At 46.8% G+C, this 23,371-nt stretch overlaps 2 protein-coding genes across 4 annotated transcripts in view; one reads left to right on the top strand and one right to left on the bottom strand.

The window, feature by feature from the left end:
• Positions 1 to 2,327: 2,327 nt before the first annotated feature.
• Positions 2,328 to 23,365, bottom strand: COMMD7 (COMM domain containing 7). Of its 3 annotated transcripts, none has more exons than XM_081289189.1 (9): positions 22,527 to 23,359; positions 14,654 to 14,707; positions 14,463 to 14,565; positions 5,959 to 6,078; positions 5,845 to 5,882; positions 4,949 to 5,039; positions 4,683 to 4,732; positions 3,507 to 3,555; positions 2,328 to 2,639 (listed from the first exon to the last, which is right to left on the bottom strand). In XM_081289189.1, the coding sequence occupies exons 1-9, from the start codon at positions 22,608 to 22,610 to the stop codon at positions 2,563 to 2,565; spliced, it is 666 nt and encodes a 221-aa protein (XP_081145315.1). In that variant the 5' UTR covers positions 22,611 to 23,359; the 3' UTR covers positions 2,328 to 2,562. The 3 variants fall into 3 exon arrangements, with proteins under 3 accessions (XP_081145315.1, XP_081145316.1, XP_081145317.1); XM_081289190.1 differs by having other exon boundaries at positions 5,959 to 6,015; positions 22,527 to 23,346; XM_081289191.1 differs by lacking the exons at positions 2,328 to 2,639; positions 3,507 to 3,555 and adding an exon at positions 3,692 to 4,041 and having other exon boundaries at positions 22,527 to 23,365.
• Positions 21,405 to 23,371, top strand: part of DNMT3B (DNA methyltransferase 3 beta) — a 54,770-nt gene continuing 52,803 nt past the window's right edge. Inside the window, exon 1 of the mRNA XM_081289162.1 lies at positions 21,405 to 22,272. The gene's annotated coding sequence lies outside the window, so the exon portion shown is untranslated. The remainder of the gene's footprint in view (positions 22,273 to 23,371) is intronic.

The raw sequence follows: 23,371 nt of genomic DNA, 5'->3' as shown, positions 1-23,371 counted from the left end.
GAGACAGGGTCTTGCTTAGTTGCTGTGGCTGGTCTGAATTTGTATTCCTGCCTCAGCTCTAAATATCTAGATTTCAGGTGTGTCCACAGGGCGCCTGGTGGAGCTGTGGTTTTGAGGTGAAGGAGGTGCCAGAGGTCACATGGTTAATAAGCAAAAGGGCCAGTATGGGAACCTAAGCAGTCCAACTCCAGAGCTGCACTCCTGGCCCCTGCAGCAGATGGATGAAGGCCCAAGAGGTCCTGTGAGACCCTCTGAAGTGTGTGGAAGCACTGTAGGTCCAAGGGGACAAGAGGAGAGGGCCCATGGCTTGAGATCCAGTACAGGGACCCGCTAGGGGACAGTGGAGATGGAGTGTTGGAAGAGGTGGGCAGCGCCACACTGTTGGGGTTTGGGCTTCATCCTGGACGCCATGTGGAGCCTGAGCAGCTGGATTTGTGGGCTCACATAAGACCAGCAGGAAGTGGGTGGGCAGGGCTGCAGAAGAAGCTGAGGCTGAAGACAGGTGGGGTCATCTGGAAGCCACTGTGGTGACCCATCTGACCTGGGCAGGGCAAAGAGCTGCTGGCCAGAATCTGTCCAGTGGCCAGCTGAGAGCAAGTGCTGCAGTGTCCTGAGAGACCGGCAGCACTGGATGTGCTGAGGTCCCCCAAAGTTCTCAGGATCCCCATTTTTTAGGCACCCAGGGGTGTTTGACCATCAAGCCATGTTCTTAGCCCTTTTTATTATTTTTTTTTTTTAAAGAGAAAGTGAGAGAGGAGAGAGAGTGAGAGAATTTTTAATATTTATTTTTTAGTTCTCGGCGGACACAACATCTTTGTTGGTATGTGGTGCTGAGGATCGAACCCGGGCCGCACGCATGCCAGGCGAGCGCGCACCGCTTGAGCCACATCCCCAGCCCCCTTTTTATTATTTTCTTTATTTTTTAGTTGTAGATGGACACAATACATTTATTTTGTTTAGCTTTTTTATGTGATGCTGGGGATCAGACCCAGTGCCTCACACATGCTAGGCAAGTGCTCTGCCACTGAGCCCCAGCCCCAGCCCCCTTGTTTTTATTTTGAGACAGGTCTCACTAAGCTGCTTAGGGCCTTGCTACATTACTGAAGCTGCCTTCAAACTTGCCATCCTCCTGCCTCAGCCTCGGGAGTGGCTGGGATCATAGGCATGAACCACTCTGCCTGGCTAGGGAAGGCCTTAGCTCTCTGCAAGGCAGATGAGTTTTTAATCCATGCACAAAGAAAACTGGATTTAGGGCTGGGGCTCAGAGATAGAGTGCTCATGTAGCACTAGCGCGTGCTGGGCCCTGAGTTTGATCCTCAGCACCATATAAAAATAAACAAAAATAAATGTATAAAAAAATTCTTTAAAAAAATAGGACTGAGACCTTTTCTTCAGAACCTGTATTATTTATCATCTAACCAACACAGGTGGTCAGCTAGATCCCAAATAAACATGAAGACAGACTGGCAACCCACCACCAGCACCACCACATACAGAGCCCTCTCTGTCTGCCACCTGTGCAAACTGCCCCTCCACTGGCCATAAATAGGCTTCTGCTTTGGGTGGGGGGAGGGTAATTAGCATGTTGCCTTTTTTTTTTTTTTTTTTAGTATGGGGGATTAAACCCAGGGGTGCCTTACCACTGAATTATATCCCTAGCCCATTTTATTTTATTTAAAAAATATTTTAGTTGTCAATGGATCTTTTATTTATTTGTATGTGGTGCAAAATCAAACCCAGTGTCTCACACATGTTAGGCAAGAGCTCTACCACTGAGCTGCAACCCCAGCCCCCTGCTTTTAATTTTTTTTGAGATAGGGTCTTACTAAGTTGCTGAGGCTGGCCTTAAACTTGTGATCCTCCTGCCTCAGCCTCTTGAGTTGCTGTTGAGTGTTTATTTCAAGTGATGGCATCGTTTCTTTTTCTTTTTTTTTTTCATGTCTTTATTTTGCCCAGATACCGTTTTTTTTTTTTTTTTTTTAAGAGAGAGTGAGAGAGAATTTTTAATATTTATTTTTAGTTCTCGGCGGACACAACATCTTTGTTGGTATGTGGTGCTGAGGATCAAACCCGGGCCGCAGGCATCCCAGGCGAGCGCGCTACCGCTTGAGCCACATCCCCAGCCCCCATCTTTTTTTAAATTTTTAAAATATTTTATTTTTTATTTTTAGGTGGACACAATATCTATATTATTTTTATGTGATGCTGAGGATCAGACCCCGTGCCTCACGTGTGCTAGGCAAGTGCTCTATCACTTAAGCCACAACCCTGGCCCCCAGGTACCATTTCTTTACTGTGGAACTTTGGTGGGGAGATGAGGCCTCCCCCCACCCAAATCTGAGGTGTAGTCAGTAGCCTGTTGGTCTCTAAAACTTGTCTGGAGATGGGTGGTGGTGCTGTTCCGGGACTCTCTGGGCTGGGCTCTGTAAGTACATAATCCTGTTGTTTTTCAGAAGCCTCCGTGCACCTGCACTCCCCAGAGCCAGCAGGGCCCCCTGGAGAGCCCATGGCCAGAGGAAGGAGCCTGGAGAGCAGTCACCAGGGAAGGGAAGGCGACAGAAATCAGCTCAAACACTCCATGCTGGTCCTGGCTCGCTCCATCTCGTGCAGGAAGCTGTAGAACTGGGGCAGGGTTAATTCTGGGGAGAAAAACAATCCAGTTTGAGGTAAATGTTTCCAACTCTATAGAACCGCAGGACCACCAGGAGAGTCCATTTCTACCCAGAGTTGTTTTTTTTATTTCTCTGTACCAGGGATTGAACCCAAGGGCGCCTACCACTGAGCCACATTCCCAGCCCTTTTTAATATTTTATTTTAAGACAGGTTCTCCCCAAATTCTTAGGGCCTCGCTAAGTTGAAGCTGCTGAGGCTGGCTTTGAATTTGTGATCCTCCTGCCTCAACCTCCTGGGTTGCTGGGATTACAGGTGTGGGCCAAGAGGCCCAGTCAGGGATTTTTTTGTTTTTGTTTTGTTCTTGTTTTTGTGTGCTGAGTTTCTTGGACCCATCCCAGGGCCAGTGCATGCTAGGCAGCACTCTACCATTCAGCCACATCCTCAACCACAGATTGTTTTCTCTTTTGGCTTAGCACATACATCTAAGTAGCTCTAGATGGGAAATTGGTCACAGTAAAGGACAGAGTCCTGAACACAGTAGGTTCTTGGCTCCCTAAGAAAAATGGAGGAGTGTGTGAAATGGCACCACTTCACAGCACAGAGTCAGGAAAGCCTAAGGGGAGGCTCAGCCAGAACCTCTGGTCTTCATCATGCTTGGAGCCTCCCAAGCCCCCACAGTTCCCTGTTGACAAAGGCCCTTCAAGGGCAGGGTCTGCAACAGGCTGGTGGCTTAGCAAAGCTCTGGCACCAGGTTTCCTGAGGGGGAAGGTCAGGGGTGGCTCCTGTACAGCCTGGCGGAGACCCTCTCCCTGGAGACATGGCTGGTGGTGGGTCTCACCAGCCCAACAGACAGAAGAGAACCTGGGAAAGGCTCAACAGGGATCCATACTCACCTAGGTACACATTTTCAGTTTGATTTCCTTTTTTAACCACCAACTTTAACTAAAAAAACAACAAAACAAACAAACAAACAAACAAACAAACAAAAAAAAACACCCCATAAATTAAGAGGATGACAACTGGGCAAAGAAATTCCCCAAAACCCTTTAATCCAAATTCAATGTCAAAGCACTCCAGGGCTCTGCTCCCGAGCCCCAACCCATCATCACAGGATGCACAGAAGTGGTCCCCATCACCCCCCATAGCAGCTCTGACACTTCCCATGATCACAGGAAGAACCAAACTTTCAGGAATAATATTAAGATCTGTTAATTTTTTTTTTTTTTTGATACTGGGGATTGAACCTGGGGTACTTTACAAATGAACTACATCTCAGGCCTTTTTGTTTTGAGATAGGGTCTTACTCAGTTGCTTAGGGTCTCACTAAGTTGCTGAGGCTGGCCTTCAACTTGTGATCCTCCTGCCTCAGCCTCCCGAGTTGCTGGGATCACAGGAGTGTGCCATTGCACTGGGCTAGGATCTGTGAATCTAGAAGTAGGCAAGTCAGTGACCATGCCCCTGGTGGATCACACTTCTCTGATTTAAATTCAGTGGAATAAGTATTTACACAGACATTTAACTTTGAACCCAAGGCCTCACACATGCTAGGCAAGTGTTCTACCACTGAGCCACACTCGTAGCCCTCCAACATAGTTTCTTTGGGGATTGAACCTAGGGCCTTGTGTATGTGAGGAAAGGCAAGCACTCTACTAACTGAGCTATATCCCCAGCCCAGTTTCTTCTTCTTCTTTTTTTTTTTTTTTTTTTGGTATAGGGTATTGAACCCAGGGTCAATTCACCCCTGTGCTAAGCCCCCAGTTATTATTTTTTTCTTAACTTTGAGATTAGGTCTCCCTAAATTGCTGAGGCTAGCCTTGAATTTGCAATCCTCCTGCCCTGGATGGAATACCTGGGATTTCCTGGCTTAATAATTTTTTTTAACCAATAAATTTTTTTTACCCATTTTCTTTTTTTTTAAGTTGTAGTTGGACACATTATCTTTATTTATTTATTTTTATGTGGTGCAGAGGATCGAATCCAGGACCTCACACATGAGAGGCGAGTGCTCTAAGGCTGAGCCACAACCTTAGCCCTTTTTCCTCATTTTCAAAGATCAAGAGAAGACTTACTTGTAAAAAAATACTGCCCACTTTTTCTAATTCACTACTTCCAGATGTCACTGTGATACAAAAGAGAAAAATAAGTGAAGAAGTGACTGATAAAGGATTTCCCAGAAAACCCCAATTTTACAGGTTGTCAGCAGGAGCCACGTGAGTGCAAGCTGGCCCAGGGGGATGGGGAGGAGCAGCTGCTGGCCCCAGGTGTTTGAGACTAGGACTCCCAAACCCTGGGGATCCTGCAGCCAAAGGACCTGGAGCTGGCTCTGACCAGTTACCTCCGAACTTCCACTCCATGTCGATAAGCTGGTTGATCATCAGGGTCTGCCCCAGGGCCCACTGAGCAAGGGTGGGGGCATTCTGTTTCCACTGTTAGGAAAGCAAAGGCCAGAGTCACAACATGGGAAAAACGCACCCCCTCTCCATGCCGTGCCAAACAGCAGTTCAGTATTTACAGGGAGTGGGGAGAAGACAGAGCCAAGGGCTCCTCCCCACTCACACACTCACACACCTGGGGGGGTACGGTGCAGGTACAGTGCAGGTATGGAGCAGCGAAGCCGAGGTGATTGTTTTCTTCCCTTCCAAGACTTAACCCATGTTGACCCCAAAACTATATTTATTAATCCCAGAAGCTCAGGACGCTGAAGCAGGAGGACTATGAGTTCAGAGCCAGCCTCAGCCAAAGGGAGGCCCTAAGCGCTCAGTGAGACCCTGTCTCTAAATAAATACAAAATAGGGCTGGGGATGGGGCTCAGGGATTCAGTGACCCCGAGTTCAATCCCTGTACCAAAAAAACAAAAACAAACAAACAAACAAAAAACAGGGCTGGGGGTAGAGTTGGTAGAGGGCTTGCCTCCCATGCACAAAGCCCTGGGTTCAATCCCCAGCACCACACACACACACACACACACACACACACACACACACGAACAAAAAACAAAAAACTAAAAAAACGACCAAACAAAAAACTTTATATTCCATCAAATTAGAGAAGAAAAAATGTGACATGCATGACACTGTACTAAACAAGGCGGGTCAGAAGCCCTGTGTCACTGGTTGGTGTGGCACCCAAAGAAATGAGGCCTTGAGGGTCCCACCGTCAGCACTTCCCCTTTCTTTCCTTTTCACTGAAATAAAAGCAACCCATCCTAAGCTTGATGACGAGAAATTATACCTTTTCAGAAAAGTAAGTGGCTTTCTCCTCGCTGAGGCCTGCAAGAGAAAGAGGGCTCATCAGCATAATAAACAGCCCAGAGGCCCTCCCCCAGCAGCCCTGGGCATGACCTACCCAGAGTTAGGAAATCCGCCTGGACCTGCTCTGCTGTGAGACTCCTCTTCAAGGCACCTGGGAGGCAGGGGAGACAGGGCGAGAATGAATCAGCTGCAACAAGTATTTGACCGGCATAACCTGGGGGATGCAGAGGACAAAAGGCTTATGCACCAGGAAGATTGCAACCCAGCAGGGGGAGGGGAGACACACCTCTGAAACAATGATGGTCACTGTACAAGTATCAAGCGGCCCTCCAGGGAGGGTGGGAGAAGCTGGAGGCAAAACGTGCAATATCTGGTCACCCTCATTGATTTATTTTTATTTAAATACAGGGTCTCAGTTGCTGAGGCTGGCCTCAAACTTGCCATCCTCCTGCCTAAACCTCCACTGAGTTGCTGGGATTACAAGGTGTGTACCACAGTGCCTGGCTGTCACTACCATTTTAACTAAAATTTAAAAGCCTACTGTTGCGCTGTTTCAAATGCTCAGTAGCTACACAGGGTCAGAGACCACTGCACTGGACAGTGCAGATTATAGGCCATTCCCATTTGCCTAGAAAGTTCTATGGGAAGCCAGTGATTTGGCAGCCTGAGGCCAGCCTCTGCAACTCAGTGAGGCCCTAAGCAAGTTAGTGAGACCCTGTCTCAACATAAGAAATAGTCAGAGTGGGTGGTGGCTCTGTGGGAAAGCATCTCTGGGTTCCACTGGAGCTCCATGGGATGCACATGCCTGTAATTCCAGCTACTTGGGGAGGCTGAGGCAGGAGGATCACAACTTTGAGTCCAGGCTGAGAATAAAAGAGACAATTCTACTAGACAGTGCCATCTGGCCTCTACAGCTCACAAGTGACTTGCAGGGGGCTGTCTCAGCTTCCCTCCAGAAGCCCTAGAACACCCCTCCAGGGGTTGCTTTCTCCTGCTTTTGGCTGCAATTCCTGAAGACAGAATGTGGCCAGCAGTTTGGGCTTCTCAAGGTTTCAACTTCAGAGGGCAGCCTAGAGTCACAACTGGACAAGCGCTCTGTGACTATCCACTTCTCAATCACCAAAAAATAATTAAATAAAGGATAAAAAGACACCCAGGGCTAAGGCAGGGCCCTGAGCCTACACCCTGAGTCCAAGTGCCCACCCCCACCCTGCTCCAGGAAAACAATCCCAAAGGCTGTGGTGCCGGTAAAAATCCACCACATAAACAAAGAGAGGAAATCTTTTATCTCCAAGATCACACTGGGCAAGGAAGCCACGGGGAAATAAAAACGCAAGACCCCAGGAAACCCCAGCCATAGGCTCTTGAGAGGGGAGACTTCCCAGCCATGAGACGCACTCATGACAACCAACGGGACAGCTCCCTGGTTTATGGCCAGAGCAGATCTTTTTTTTGCAAATACACTACCACTGAAATCTTCCTCCAGCCCCTTTTATTTTCTTCCTTTCTGTTGTTTCAAAATTCTCTAATGGGGGCTGGGATTGTGTGTGGCTCCGTGGCAGAGAGCTGCCGGGCATGTGTGAGGCACTAGGTTCCATCCTCAGCACCACATAAATAAATAAATAAAATAAAGACTTGTGTCCGTCTACAGCTGAAAACATCTGATAAATAAATAAATAAATAAATGGGACCGAGGGTCTAGCTCAATTGGCAGAGTGCTTGCCTAGCAGGCACAAGGCCCTGGGTTCAATACCAAGCACCAACAAAATTTTTTTTTAAATACATAAATAAAGGTTCACTGACAACTAAAAAAAAATACATTAAAAAAAGTCTAATCATGTAAAAGTAGGTTGTTGTTGTTTTAATGTGAAAGTGGTAAAATTGTGGGCATTTTTTTCAGGGGGGGCTACCAGGGATTGAACTCATGGACACTTGACCACTGAGCCACATCCCCAGCCCTGCTTTGTATTTTATTTAGAGACAGGTTCTTGCTGAGTTGCTTAGAGCTTCACTAAATTACTGAGGCTGGCTTTGAATTCATGATCCTCCAGCCTCAGCCTCCCAAGCCACTGGTATTACAGGCTTGCACCAGGGCTCCCAGGACTTTTTTTGTGGAGGTGGGTACTGAGGATTGAACTCAGGAGCACTTGACCTCTGAGCCACATCCCCAGCCCTATTTTGTATTTTATTTAGAGTCAGGGTCTCACTGAGTTGCTTAGTGCCTCACTGCTGCTGAGGCAGGCTTTGAACTCATGATCCTCTTGCTTCAGCTTCCCAAGCCACTGGGATTACAGGCGCATGCCACTGCACCTGGTTGTACATTTTTTTTTTTTTTTAAAGAGAGAGTGAGAGAGAGAGAGAGAGAGAGAGAGAATTTTTAATATTTATTTTTTAGTTCTCGGCGGACACAACATCTCTGTTTGTATGTGGTGCTGAGGATCGAACCCGGGCCGCACGCACGCCAGGCGAGCGCGCTACCGCTTGAGCCACATCCCCAGCCGTGTACATTTTTTTTTTAATATTTATTTATTTATTTTTTTAGTTTTTGGGTGGACACAACATCTTTGTTGGTATGTGGTGCTGAGGATCGAACCCGGGCCGCACGCATGCCAGGCGAGCGCGCTACCGCTTGAGCCACATCCCCAGCCCCAGCCCTGTACATTTTTATTAAGAAAATAAAAGTTACTTTTTTGAGCAAGGCCACAACAGCCAGTCAGTGGCAGAGCCAAGTGGCTTTCAGGCCAGAGTGGCACCAAATTCTTCCTGCTCCAGGTCATCCTGACAGGCTGTCCTGGCAGTGCCTCAACAGTGAAGGACAGGAAGGCTCACTGAGCTCCAGGCCCAGGAGCATGCTCTGGTCTCCAGCAGGCAGGAGGCAGGAGCCAGACTTAAAATGTATCTGCCTCCTGGGAGGCCTCAGGATCTCAACTTCTTCAGTTCCTTCCTTTGGTGATTCCTTTGTTCTGAGCAAATGCCAGCCAAGGCAGGCCTGCAGCCCTGGACCTAAGGAGGCCTTGGGGAAAACTCCCGAGACAGCCTAATGTGATGCTCATGCAATCAGGATTGCAGCTGGAGAAATTTAGGGAGACCCTCTCTCAAAATGCGGGGCGAGGCAGGGCTAGGGACTTAGCTAAGTGGTAGAACACCCCTAAGCTCAATCCCTAGTACTAAAAAACACAAAAATACCAGAAAAACCCAGGCTTAACTAGTGTCTCGACTGCAAAGTTATCTGTAGTCCTAAAAGATGACATAACCATAATGACAATCATAATAAAAGCAGCAGGGCCAGCCATCACGCACTCTGGTCAGCACTTTATATTCATTAGCTTTCTCCATCTTTCTAGCAAGCAGCTTGAGGTGTCCTCAAGCTCCATTTCATCCTTGATGAAACTGATTCTTAGACAAGTTCAGTCACTTGGCTCAAGGTCTCCCAGCTCTTATGCAGCCACAGGGAGTAAGCGAGGACTTTCTGGAAGGCCACCCAGCAACCAAATGCAAGGTGGAGCCCTATGTGGATCCAGATGGGAGCAACCAACCACCCACACACTCACTGCACTAGACAATGGGGACATCTGAGCACTGATTGCATAGTTTCCTTTCAGATGATAATGACATTGTGGTTATCTTTTAGAGATAGTACTTAGCAGTAAAATGGTACAACTGACATTTACTGTAAAATAACTCAGTTTGGAGAGCAATAAAAAAGGGGTGGGTGCAGATGAAACAATTTGGCCAGGGGTGGACAGCTGTGAAAGTGGGGTCCTCTTATGAATTACATACTTGCCAGGTAAATATATAATTCCAGTAACTCAGGAGGCTGAGGCAGGAGGATCATTTGAGCCCAGGAGTTTGAAACCAGCCTAGGCAACTTAAGTGAGACCCTGTCTTCTTAACAACAACAAAAAAAGCACTTTTCAAAGTTTTACTTGAGATCCCTTCTGTCCCCATCTCCCAAAAAGGAGGGCTGCACAGTTCCCAGTGAACAGACACTGGTCCAGCAGCTTCTTCCCTACAGGACTTTCCGGAGGCTGAGACGTGGCAGTGTGTGTGAGTCTCCAAGGTTCCAAGGCTAGGGCTGGGGAACAAGGAAGTCCTGGCTCTGTGTGGCCACTGAAGCCTTGTATTGGTGGACATGACATGCCGACTGGGGGAGTCCCTGGGAGGCCCCCTTAGCTCTGACAAGCGGCACTGTTGCAATGGCCTCTTACCAGGTAAGCACAACCAGGGTTACCGGAAGAGAAGGGGATGGGACCCAAAGGCTCTTACTTTGTGGATTAAACGGTAAAAGGTCCTGGGTGCCAAACTAAAGACTCCATTACAGATGGTAAGGAGCTGGGAGCAGCAACAGGAACCACGCTGGGGCCCTTAATGCCCTACCTAAGCCCCAAGGCTGAGAACTTGTCCTGGGATGGCGCCTTTGGGACTGGAAAGACAGACATCAGAGGACAAGGCAGAAGAAGGGGCCATGAGACTTCCAAGCTGCAATCTCAGATGCTTCAGAGATGTTCTAGAAGAAACAGAGGATCAGGCAGGAAGGCCCCGCAGGACAAGAGTGTAAAAGGAAGAAAAGCTGAGAGTGGACTCAGAGGTTCAGCAGATCAAACCCGAGAGCGCGCCACCCAGAACCGTGACCAGTCAAGAGGCAAGTTCAGGTCCCCATCAGCAGGTAATGGAAACTTGATGTCATAGTCTGATAGTGAGACACAGGGCCGAAAGCTGGCTGGTCAGTCAACCAATAAAGGCTTGAGGACTGAGTGCAGCTCAGGGCTCAGTGCCGGGCACCTGTTCAGCGTGGGCAAAGGCCTGGGTTTGATCGTCAGCGACACACACACACACACACACACACACACACACACACACACATACACCCCTCATTTACACTCATCCTACTAAAATGTTTTTTAGGGTCGGGGGCTGGGGCTCAATGGCAGAGTGCTTGCCTGGCCCATGTGAGGCACTAAGTTTGAACCTCAGAACCACGTAAAAATAAGTGAAATAAAGCTCCATCTACAACTAAAAACATTTTTTTTTAAGTACAGGGCCTTGAACAATGTGCTCTGTTAGTGCTCAACCACTGAGAACCTCCCCAGCCTGGGATTTTCACTTTTGACTCCTCCATAGCTCTGCATTATTTAAAAAGTTTGTAATAAAAACGTGTTCCTATATTAAAAGAAACTTCAATTTCTCATTCAACCAAGAGGACAAAAAAATGCAAGAATCACAGAAATAGATCAGAAAATTTTGCAATTGGAAACCTCTAGACTGTTCTGGTTTCACCCCATAGAATCTAAGGAGCATAATACAAGGCAAAGAAGGGATTTTCAGTTTGGTGCAGTAGTGCACGCTGAGGCAGGAGGATCACAAGTTCAAGGCCAGTCTCAGCAACTTAGTGAAGCCCTAGATGACTTAGCAAGACCCTGTCTCAAAAAGTAGCTGAGGATGTGGTTCATGGTTAAGCACCCCTGGGTTCAATCCCTGGTACAGGAAAAAAAAGGGGGGGGGAGGGAAGGTACAGTACCACCACAGGGACAAACAAATTAAGCCCCCAGTTTCTTCTTCTTCTTTTTTTTTTTTTTTTTTTTTGATTGAACCCAGGGTTGTTCTACCACTAAGCTACTTTCCCAGTCCTTTTTAAAAATAAAGTTTATTTAGAGACAGGGTCTCACTAAGTTGCCCAGGCTGGCCTTGAACTTGGAATCCTTCTGCCTCACCTCCTGAATAGCTGGGGTTGCAGGTGTGCACCAGTGTTTGGCTCAGGATGCTGGCCTAATTCCTCTAAGCCTGGTCAAAATTACTCACTCTTCAAAACTAGGCTCAAAGTTACCCTTCTCTCTCCCCCTTCTTCCCTCCATACCCTCCCCTTCTTTCCTCCTCTCTCTCCCCAGTACTGAAACCAGGACCCCTGTGCATGGTAGGCCAGTAAGTGCTCTACCACCAAGCTCCATCCCCAGCCCTCACATCTGTCTTTAAATAAACTATTAGTTAATTTTCCATATTAACAGTAGCAACCTGGTAGACAATACATAGCCAAAAACCAAACAATTAGACCAACTTGGAATCCTACCTTCTAGATATGGCCACAGCTAACTTTGTTTTTTGCCCCCATGCTGAGGAATCCAACCCAGTGTCTCAAATCAAATATGCTAAGCACACACTCTACCACTGAGCTACATACACCTTCCGTTCTTAAACTATTATTTTTATGATCAGTGGCCAGGCTTGCTGATGCGTGCCTGTACTCCTAGCAACTCATGAGGCCAAGGCAGGAGGATCACACATTTGAGTCCAGTACCTTCAACTTAACAAGATGCTGTATCAAAATAAAAAATAAAACCAGGCATGGTGGTACATTCCTGAAATCCCAGTCACTCCTGATACCGAGGCAGGAGGATTGCAAGTTTGAGGCCAGCCTTGGCAATTTAGTGAGGCCCTAAGTAACTTTAGAAAGGGCTGGGATGTGGCTTCATGGTTAAGTGCTTTTGGGTTCAATTCCCAGTACCAGGGAAAAAACAAATCATATATTGTGAAAGTTTTCCATATTATTACATTTTCCTCAATAGCATTTTTTTTAAGAATTTTTTTTAATATTTATTTTTTAGTTCTTGGCGGACACAACATCTTTGTTTGTATGTGGTGCTGAGGATCAAACCTGAGCCGCACGCATGCCAGGTGAGCGCGCTACCGCTTGAGCCACATTCCCCAGCCCCAATCAATAGCATCTTTTAAATTAGTGAATAATAGAAAAAAAACCCCACCTTCTATTAGGGCTAAGCATTTTATTTACATGATCTCAATCTGTACATGTTCCCCCACCTTAAAAAATAATTGCTTGGGGCTGGAGATGTGGCTCAAGTGGTAGCGTGCTCGCCTGGCATGCCTGCGGCCCGGGGTTTGATCCTCAGCACCACATACAAACAAAGATGTTGTGTCCACCGAAAAAACTAAAAAATAAATAAAATTCTGTCTCTCTCTCTCTCTCTCTCTTTAAAAAAAAAATTGCTTAGTTGGAGGGAAGATCACTGCTCTGGAGGGCCACTTCTAGGGGTGTGGAGAGATCAGGCACCTGGCTGACTCAGAAGTATGTATGTGTGTGTGTGTGTGTGTGTGTGTGTATGTATTTTTTTTTTTTTTTTTTTTTTTTGTAGCAGGGACTGAACTAGGGCACTTACCAACTGAGCCACATCCTCAGCCCTTATTTTTTATTTTGAGACAGGATCTCACTAAGTTGCTTAGGACCTTGCTAAATTGCTGAGGCTGGCTTTGAACTTTGGACTCTCCTGCCTCAGCCTCCTAGGCTACTGAACTACAGGCGTGGGCCACCATGCCTGGCAGAAGTATACCTTTTTTTTTTTTTTTTGATAGCAGGGATTGAACTCGGGGACACTTGACCACTGAGCCAGATCCCCAGCCCCCTTTTGTATTTTATTTAGAGACAGGGTCTCACTGAGTTGCTTAGCTCCTCACTTTTTGCTGAGACTTTTGGCTTCAAACTTGCAATCCTCCTGTTTCAGCCTCCCAAACTATTGGGATTACAGGCATGTGCCATCTTGCCTGGCAGAAGTATACAATTAAAAAATTTTTTTTTTCTTTAGTTGTAGATGGACCAATACCTTTATTTTATTTATTTTTATATGGTGCTTAGAATCCAACCCAGTGCCTCACACACACTAGGTAAGCGCTCTACACTGAGCCCCAGTCCCAGTCCCAGTCCCAGCCCCAGCTCCAGCTCCAGCTCCAGCTCCAGCCCCAGCCCAGAAGTATATGTTTTTGACCACCATGTTTCCCTGTAAAGAATGACCACGGCTTGTTAAAACAATCCCTTGCTGCCAGGCAATCTGATGGTTTCTAATTTTGCTCCACCATAAACAGTACTACAATGAACATCCCTACAGCTGAACATTCCTGTTCCTGACCTCCTCCCTTCCACTGGGAACGGTTCCTGATTGTTCTAGGCAAACTCTGTTCCTCAAAACATCTGTAGTATACTTGAGCAAGTTGGCCCAAGCCTATAATCCCAGTAATTTGGAAGGCTGAGGCAGGACAATCACAAGTTCAAGACCAGCCTGGGTAATTTAGAGAAACCTACCTCAAAATTCAAAAAAAAAAAAGGGGGGCTTGGGGATATAGCTCAGTTGGTAGAGTGCTTACCTTGTATGCATAAGGCCCTGGGTTTGATCCTCAGCACCACACACACACACACACAAAAATTATTAAAAATTTAAAAATAAAAAGGTCCAGGTGTGGTGGTGTATACCTCTAATCCCAGCAGCTGAGAGGCTGAGACAGGAGGATCCTGAGTATACTTGGATGACTCTCTGGACTCAAGAATGCTCAGGTGCTGGGCGCGGTGGTGGCACACATCTGTAATCACAGGGCTAGGGAGACTGAGATAGGAGGATCATGAATTCTAAACCAGCCTCAGCAAATGTGAGGTTCCAAGCAACTCAGTGAGACCCTCTCTCTACATAAAATACAAAATAGGACTGAGGATGTGGCTCAGTGGTCAAATGCCCCCGAGTTCAATCCCTGGTACCCCCACCCTTCAAAAAAGCATGTTGGGTAACATCTCCAGCCACAAGTGCTGATGGAGCTACTCACCATTGGGAACCAGGAGGAGGCTTTTCACGATGCTTCTGAGAGGGCCCAGACTGATCTGATTGGTGGTGGCAAATTCAGACAGTTGAGCCAGAAACCTTTCCACCTGAAAAGAGGGACCAGGAGTTCACTTTCGAAGTTCCTCAGACCCACTGACCTGTGCTTCACAACTGTCCTTATCACAAAATACTTACCTCTTTGGGCTCGATTAGGAAGTGGAAAATTACTTCTGTCAGGGCTGAGAACTGCTGTAAAGAGAACAACACAGAACATCAGTGCCATCTTTACTATGGGTCAGTGTGCCACATCCCATCCAACCCCTTCAGGGAAAGGACCGGGAGCAGAAAAGCTGCTGGGATTATAGGTGTGCACTACCGCACCTGGCCAAACACCTGATGTGATGATTTTTTTTTTTTTTTTGTGATGCTGGGGATTGAACCCAGGGCCTTGTACATTTGAGGCAAGCACTCTACCAACTGAGCTATATCCCCAGTCCTGCTTTGATCATCTTAAAGTTACAAACAATCAAAATACTCACCAATAGCATCCATGTATGTGCACCACTATATATATATATATATATATATATATATATATATATATTTTTTTTTTTTTAAGAAAGAGTGAGAGAGAGGGAGAGAGAGAGAGAATTTTAATGTTTATTTCTTTTAGTATTTGGCAGACACAACATCTTTGTCGGTATGTGGTGCTGAGGGTCAAACCCCGGCCGCACGCATGCCAGGCGAGCGCACTACCGCTTGAGCCACATCCCCAGCCCCATATTTTTTTTTTTTTTTTAAAGGAGAGAGCGAGAGATAGAGCGGTAGAGAGAGAATTTTTAATATTTATTTTTTTTTTAGTTTTCGGCAGACACAACATCTTTGTTTGTATGTGGTGCTGAGGATCGAACCCGGGCCGCACGCTTGCCAGGCGAGCGTGCTACTGCTTGAGCCACATCCCCAGCCCCCCAGCCCCATATTTTTTTAAAATACTTTTTAGTTGTTATTGGACCTTTATTTATATGTGGTGCTGAGACTCGAACCCAGTGCACCACCATATTGTTGGTAAAGCACAGATGTTTTATTGAGATAGTCAGGAGACATAGAGCTAAACTGTGTGCGTGCACCCATGCAGGGACACACACAGATCTCTGGGGTTCAAATACACAAACACACAGTGAGAAAAAATCTGAAAGGGGAAATCACCAGAACAGTAAGAGCAGTTACTTAAGGGCTGGGAACATAGTTCAGGGTGACAAACTTGCCTAACGTGTGGAGGCCTGGGTTCAATTTTCAGCATGGCCAAGGCCATGGGGAGAATGCATTTATGTGTTGTAAGACACTTTTAAGATATTTCTTTTAATTTTTTGCAATGCTGAGAATTGAATGAACCCAGAGCTGGTATCCACTACTGCACACCTGTAAACCCAGCTCTGGATATTCTATTTTTTTTTTTTTTTTGTACTGGGGCACTTTACCGCTGAACTGCATCTCAGGCCATTTATATTTTTTTATTTTGAAACAGGGTCTGGCTAGTTGCTGAGGCTGGCCTTGAACTTGCCATCCTCCTGCCTCAGCCTTCTCCGTAGCTGGGGCTATGGGACTCCATGTGCCCAGCCCTGCTTTGCTTCCCTCTCTTCCGTTCTACTCCACACTATATCTTTGCTGATTTGGGGGTTGATCCCAAGAGTGTTTTACTTCTGAGACACTTTGCAACCAGGCATGGTTTGGGGCACTTTGGCCAAGGCATCTCTCCAAGTTGCTGTTGCCTTTGAAAAATTTTTACTTGGGGTCAGGCTTGCCAAGGTTGGCCTCAAACTTGTCATCCTCCTGCCTCCTGAGCAACTGGAATTACAGATATGCGCCACTGTGCCCAACAGGATAATTTTTACTTTCTGTTTGCCTATCCATATTTTCTGGGTACCCCTAGCACTACTGCTCACAATAAACACCTTCTTATTTATATAACAAAATAGTAAATTTTCCCAGGTACAGTGTCACGTACCAGTAATCCCAGCAACTCGGGACGATGAGGCAGGAGGGTCACAAGTTCGGGACCGGCCTCAGCAACTTGATGAGGCCTTAAGCAACTTAGCGAGACCCTGTCTCAAAATAAAAAATAAAAAGGAGTGGGGATGTGGCTCAGTGGTAGAGCATCCCTGGGTTCAACTCCCAATACAGAAATGAACAACAGTGAATTCTAAAACTTTATTATAACGCTGTTTTGGAATAGTCTCTTGTTTTGTGCTTGCAAATCTTTTTTTCTAGTGCTATTTGGTTAAGGTGAACACTTGTGTTACCCACAAATTCCTATGTTGAAGCCCTAATGCCCAGTGTGATTTTTTTTTTTTTTTTTGAGTTGGGGACTATGAGGTGATGGAGGTTAAATGAGGTCACAAGAGCAGGACTCCAGCCCTGGGAAGCTTTATGCATACAAGGCAAGCACTCTACCAACTGAGCTATATCCCCAACCCTATACCTGAGCTTTTACTGTTTTATTTTTAAAATTTTTTTGGGATATCAGGGATTGAACTCAGGGGCACTCAACCACTGACCCACACCTTCAGCCCAATTTTGTATTTTATTTAGAGACAGGGTCTCACTGAGTTGCTTAGCACTTTGCCATTGCTGAGGCTGGCTTTGAACTCGCAATCCTCCCATCTCAGCCTCGAGAGTGCTGGGATTACAGGTGTGCGCCACCTTGCCCAGCAAACATTTTATTTTTTTATTTTTTAAATTTTTTTTAAAGAGAGAGAATTTTTTAATATTTATTTTTTAGTTATTGGCAGACACAACATCTTTGTTGGTATGTGGTGCTGAGGATCGAACCCGGGCCGCACGCATGCCAGGCAAGCGCGCTACCGCTTGAGCCACATCCTCAACCCCAAACATTTTATTTTTTTATTTTTTCAAACATTTTATTTTTGAGACAGGTTCTTGCTAAGTTGCTGAGTGTTGACATGGAACTCTTGATCCTCCTGCCTCAGCATTCCAAGCTGCAGGGATTACAGGTGTGAGCCCCCATGTCCAACTCCTTTATATCTTTTTTTTTTTTTTAAGAGAGAGTGAGAGAGGGAGAGAGAGAGAGAGAGAAGTTTAATATTTATTTTTTAGTTATCAGCGGACACAACATCTTTGTTGGTATGTGGTGCTGAGGATCAAACCCAGGCCGCATGCATGCCAGGTGAGCGCGCTACCGCTTGAGTCACATCCCCAGCCCTCCTTTATTTCTTTAATATTTTTTTCCTGCAAATATGTAAAACTGGCAGGACATGGTGGCGTATGAATCCCAGCAGCTCCAGAGTCAGGAGGATTGCAAATTCAAGGCCAGCCTTAGCAATTTAGCAAGGCCCTAAGCAAAAAGTGAAACCCTGTCTCAAAATAAAAAACAAAGGGGCTGGGGTTGTGGCTCTGTGGTAGAGCGCTTGCCTAGCATGTGTGAGGCACTGGGTTTAATTCTCAGCACCACATATAAATAAATGAATAAAATAAAGATCCATCAACATCTTAAAAATAATAATAGTACTAAAAAATAAAAACTAAAAAGGGCTGGGGATGTAGTTACCAAAAAAAAAAATTCTTTTTAATTAAAAAAAAAAAGTGGAACTGTCAGCCCTTTGGCTGAATTTCCTATGTCACTCAGAGCTTTCTGGAAATTGGGTCAGCTAATTAGAACGCCAAGCACTCTTCCACTTCTAGACCCAGCCCAATACTGAGGCTAAATCCTACTTTCCTCATTGGGTCTCATCCTCCAGTTTGGTCCCAAGAGGAGCTTCCTGCTAATCTGCTGTGTTGCCTGCTCAGACTTCCATCCCTAGTTCTACTTTCCCAAATCTTCCTTATCTTTCAAGATATCATGATCCCCCAGAAAGAAAGGGATCTATAAGAGGAAACCACAGGATGAAGCAAGACAACCTAGAGAATAGGAGAAAATACCTGCAAACAAATCATCTGATAAGGGGTTAATAATTAGAATCCAGCCAGGCTCAGAGGTGCTCACAAATAATCCCTGTGCTCTAGAAGCTAAGGCAGGAGGACCACAAGTTCCAAGACAGTCTCGGCAACTTAGTAAGGCCTCAGAAACTTAATGAAATCCCGTCTCAAAACATAAAAGGGCTGGAGATGTGGCTCACTGGTTGAACACCCCTGGGTTCAATCCCTGGTACCAAACAACAACAACAAAACCCCAAACCAGAAATCATAAGGCACTCAAACAACTCCATAGCAAGAAAACAAATAACCTAAATTAAAAATGGGCAAAACAGCTGGGCACATATTTGTAATCCCAGTGATGTGGAAGAGAATTGAGAATTGTCAGTTTGAGGCCAAGCTCAGCAGTTTAGCAAGACCCTGTCTCAAAATAAAAAAATAGAAAGTTCTGTGGATGTGGCTCAGTGGTTAATCACCCCTGGTTTCAATCAGGCTGAGTGGGGTGGCACATGCCTATAATCCCAGATACTAGGGAAGCTAAAGCAGGAGGATTCCAAGTTTGAGGCCAGCCTCAGCAACTCAGCCCCTGTCTGAAAGTAAAACTGTAAAAAGGGCTCAGGATGGAGCTGAATGGTGGAGAGCTTGCCTAGCAAGCTGAAGGTAGCAGGTGGAATCCCCAGTACTCCAGAGGGAGGGAGGGGTGGACAAAAGAAAAAGGGACCTTCTCTGATTCTCAACTTTTTCTCAGGCTCCCTCTTAGAAGCTGGCCTGGGGCACCTAGAATTTGCAACCTCAATGAGGAACAGAAACTTAGCAGCAAGAAAGTTCCTTGTATAGTTTTGCCTAGTCACAACACTGTAAATATTGCAAAGTGCACAGTAAGGATTTCTTGCATAGTTGCCTCTCCCTGGAATGTTCCACCTGGGACTATCCATGCATATCAAAATCTTAACTAGTACCCAGGGCCAGTAAACAGGGGAAAGAGAAAGTTCATTCTAGACCGAGAAATGCAAAACAAGGAGATAACCATTTCTCATTTATCAGATATGCAAACACAAAAGTTTGAGGAGGACACCAGTGTGGGCAAAAGGACAAGGAAGGAGACAGGTCCCCACACTGTTGAGGAGAAGACACACTGGGGCGAATTTTCTAGAGAGCCATTTTACAATATGTATCTTTTTCTTTTCCTTTTTTTTTTTTTTTCTTTTGATACTGGTGACTGAATGGGGGAGCACTTAACTACAGAGCCACATCCCCAGCCATTTTTATTTTAAGTCAGGGTCTTACTGTTCTATAAAAATAAAACAAACAAACAAACAAAAAAAGACAGGGTCTTGCTAAGCTGCTTTGTGCCTCCCTTAATTGCTAAGGATGGTCTCAAACTTGCAATCCTCCTGCTTCAACCTCTGGAGCATCAGGATTACAGGTATGCACCACCATGTCTCGCTGTAACTGTTTTTTTTTTTTCTTTAGTTGTAAGTAGACACAATACCTTTATTTTATTTTTATTTGGTGCTGAGGATTGAACCTAGTGTCTTATGCATGCGAGGCAAGCACTCTACCACTGAGCCACAACCCCAGCCCCAGCAGTAACTAATTTTTAAGTGATCATATCTCACTTCAAGGAACATATGCTTCAGGTATGTTCCAGACAAGCTGTTCTCCTTCAAAGCACTGTTCAGCTGGGCACAGTGACACACACCAGTGATCCCAGCAACTTGGGAGGACCATAAAGGAGGATCACAAGCTCAAAGCCAGCCTCAGCAACTTAGCAAGGCCTCTCTGAAAATAAAAAATAAAAATGGCTGAGGATGTGACTCAGTGGTTTAGCAGCCCTGGTTCAATCCCCAGTACAAAAACAAAACAAAATCCCGGTGAGGAGGAGAATGCCTGTGAGGCAGGAGGATCATGAGTTCTAAGACAGACTCAGCAATGGCGAGGCACTGAGCAACTCAGTGAGACCCTGTCTCTAAATAAAATAAAAAATAGGGCTGGGATGTGGCTCAGTGGTCCGAGTGCCCCAAGTTCAATCCCCGGTACCAAAAACAAACAAACAAACAAAAAACCCAACCATGGACTGGGGATACAGCTCAGTTGGTGGAGTGCTTGCCTCACATGCACAAGGTCCTGGGTTCAATCCTCAACACCACAAAAAACAAACAAAACCAATATTATTAGTACTCAGAGAAAAACCTTAAGACAATTTAATTAATTTAGACCAGGCTCCCTGGGGTCAGTGTGAACAACATATGGAAAGCCTCACCTCAAATAAATAAATAAATAAAGAGCCAGGTAGAGTGGTAATCTCAGTGACTCAGGAGGTTGAGGCAAAAGGATTACTAGTTAGAGGCCAGCCTCAGCAATTTAGTTAGTCTCTGTCTCAAAAAATAAAAAAGCGCGGGGGGCTGTCTCTCCTCTGGAGTTGGCCTGCATTGTCTCTGGAAGGTGTATTCCTTATTTTCTGATTAAGATTTCACCTGTGCATGATAAAAGAACTGCTTCAGATAAAAACATTGTATCATTAGCTGGGCTCTGGGAGCAGACCTGCAATCCCAGCTGAGGCAGGAGGATCACAAATTCAAAGCCAGCCTCAGCAAAAGCCAGATCCTAGGCAACTCAGTGAGATGTCTCTAAATAAAATACAAAATAGGGCTGGAGTGCCCCTGAGTTCAATTCCCAGCATCAAACAAACAAACAAAAAAAACCCAAACACCATATCATTAAGCCAGGCACACTGTAATTTCAGTGATTTGAGAGGCTGAGACAGGAGGATAGCACCGTGGAGGCCAGTCTCTACCCTGTGCCAAAACCAACGAACCAAACAAAAAACTTATTAAAATGACTATTTCTGGGCATGAGAAAAATACACATTTTACTTATACCTTTGTATACTGCTCAAATTTTTTGTGTGTACTGCTTTCATTTCTACCTACATGAAGTGACTGTGGACCATTTTTTCCCTTTATTTATTCATTTACTTTTTTAAATTTTAGGACAGGGCCTCCCTAAACTGCTTTGTTGGACCTTGACAAATTACTGGGGCTGCCCCTGAATTTGGTATTCTGCCTCAGCCTCCCAAATCACTGGGATTACAGGTGTGTGCTACCACACTCCACCCCTTTTTTCCTTCATAATTTTCTGAATTTATTCTCATAACCGATCTAAAAATAGGGTGGGTGGGTTTGTTTGTTTTCCTGGTTTGTGGTGAGGCATTCTTGTAATCCCAGCCATTTGGGAGATTGAGGCAGGAGGATTAAATTGGAGGCCAGCCTGAGCAATTTAGCAAGACTGTGGATGTGGGTCCCTGGTAACCCCTGACCCTGGTTCAATCCCCAGTATTAATAACACTAATAAATATATGTGGCCACTAGAAAACATAGTATTAGATCTGTGGCTTACAATTTCTTTCTTACTTTTTCCTTTGTGGTGCTGGGGACTGAAGCTAGGGGCCTTGCACAGGCTGGACAAGTGTCCTACCACTGAACTATCTCCCCAACCCCTCCAACTTACTCCTGCTGGACTATGCTTGGCATTACAATCCGCGTCACCATGAAAACAGAGGAAGTGCCCTTTTGATCCACCAAAAGGGGTGTTAGGAAGCCTTGGGAAGGAAAGGAGAGGAAAGACAAGGGCCCCACCTCCTGGGAAGCTGTAACCCAGTAGGAGACAGAGTGGTGAGAAATGTCATTTTATCCTCTTTAACTCGGCTGCCTGGGCAGTTTGAAAGGGGCATCCTAATAAGCAGGGGAACAGATGCCACCAGGGCGTCCAGACTTTGCTGACAGCTGCAGAAGAGGGAGAAGAAGGCTTTTCCGGCTCCACCACCAGGACCAGGGCCTCCACCTCGGCCTCGCCTTGGACATTATGGAGACCGGGGCCTCCAGGTGCTCAGACCCCTCGTCCCCAACGCGTGCTGGAGTCCCGCGCTCCCTGACCTCCCTGGGTTCCCCGAGGGACAGCTCATCAGCGCCTGCGCGGTGTCGTCCTCCGAGGACCCCATACTCCTGGGGTCGCAGGCCGCCCCAGAAGTCTCCCGCCGCACCTCTGCGCCCGCAGCCCCGAGATCCCTCGGCTCAGCCCCGAAAGGCCCCAAGCAGGCCGCAGCTGGCCCCCGCCCCCGCCGCCCCGCGGCGCCCACCTGCGCGCCCAGCTGGTTCAGCTGCTGCATGTCGCCGCCCACGGCCTCGGGCACCGCGTCCTGCGTGCAGTGCAGGCGACCCATGGCCCCGGCCGCCCCGCCGCCCTCGCCGCGCTTCCTCCTCCGGCGGCCTCGCCGCGCTTCCGCAGCCGCACTTTCGCCACGGCCGCGCCGCCCCCGCCCCCGGCCTCCCGCGGCTGGGAGGAGGGCCCTGCGCAGCGGCGCGGTCACGCGCGGGAGTCCCCGCCAGGACCGGGCTGCGGACCCTGGATAAGGCGCCTGGCCTCTCTTTTTACTGTCTGTAAAAGGACCCCGGGTGGCTGCTCAAAGGCGCCCATTCTGCCAGAAAGCTGAGAGCTTCGCCTCCAGGAGGTCTTCCATCGTGGCTCGTTGCTCTCAGTGTCATCACCTTTGTTATTAATCATTCACAAAACTTTATTTCTTGCGGTGCTGAGGATTGAACCCAGGGTCTCACTCCTGCTAAAGTGCTCTACCGCTGACTTAGCGTGAACAGCCCTCAGCCAGGATCGCATGCCCACCCGACGCCAGGCCCTGGGACTAGAGGTGGGAACGACCACAGGCAGGCATGGCCCTCAGGGAGGAAAGCCACAGCTCCCAAACTCTGCAGGGCCTCAGAGTCTTGGAGGGCATGGCCTAAGGCAAGTGCTGGGCCTCTCCCAGTCTGAACTGGGAGGCCCCAGGTGAAGCCTGAGAATTTGCATTTCTAACAAATTCCCTTGGAACCATGAGAGAACCTGCAGAGTAGAGGAATCTGACCCATCAAAGGTTACTCAGGAGGTCTGTGATTGTGTGGGCTGGCGGTGGTCAGGTGGGAGTGAGGTTAT

Source organism: Spermophilus citellus (genome assembly GCF_964194105.1).
Source record: "Spermophilus citellus genome assembly, chromosome: 4".
NCBI classification, from domain to species: domain Eukaryota; kingdom Metazoa; phylum Chordata; class Mammalia; order Rodentia; family Sciuridae; genus Spermophilus; species Spermophilus citellus.
This window is presented reverse-complemented; position numbering and strand designations above follow the sequence as displayed.

What these genes read in the sequence shown, in the direction of transcription:
- COMMD7 (XM_081289189.1), bottom strand. Translation starts at nt 22,610, where the DNA reads ATGGGTCGCCTGCACTGCACGCAGGACGCGGTGCCCGAGGCCGTGGGC. An exon ending in TCCTAATCGAGCCCAAAGAG is followed by an intron (nt 14,566 to 14,653) that starts GTAAGTATTTTG and finishes CCCTCTTTTCAG; the next exon opens with GTGGAAAGGTTTCTGGCTCA. An exon ending in TGGGCAGTATTTTTTTACAA is followed by an intron (nt 3,556 to 4,682) that starts GTAAGTCTTCTC and finishes TTGTTTTTTTAG; the next exon opens with TTAAAGTTGGTGGTTAAAAA.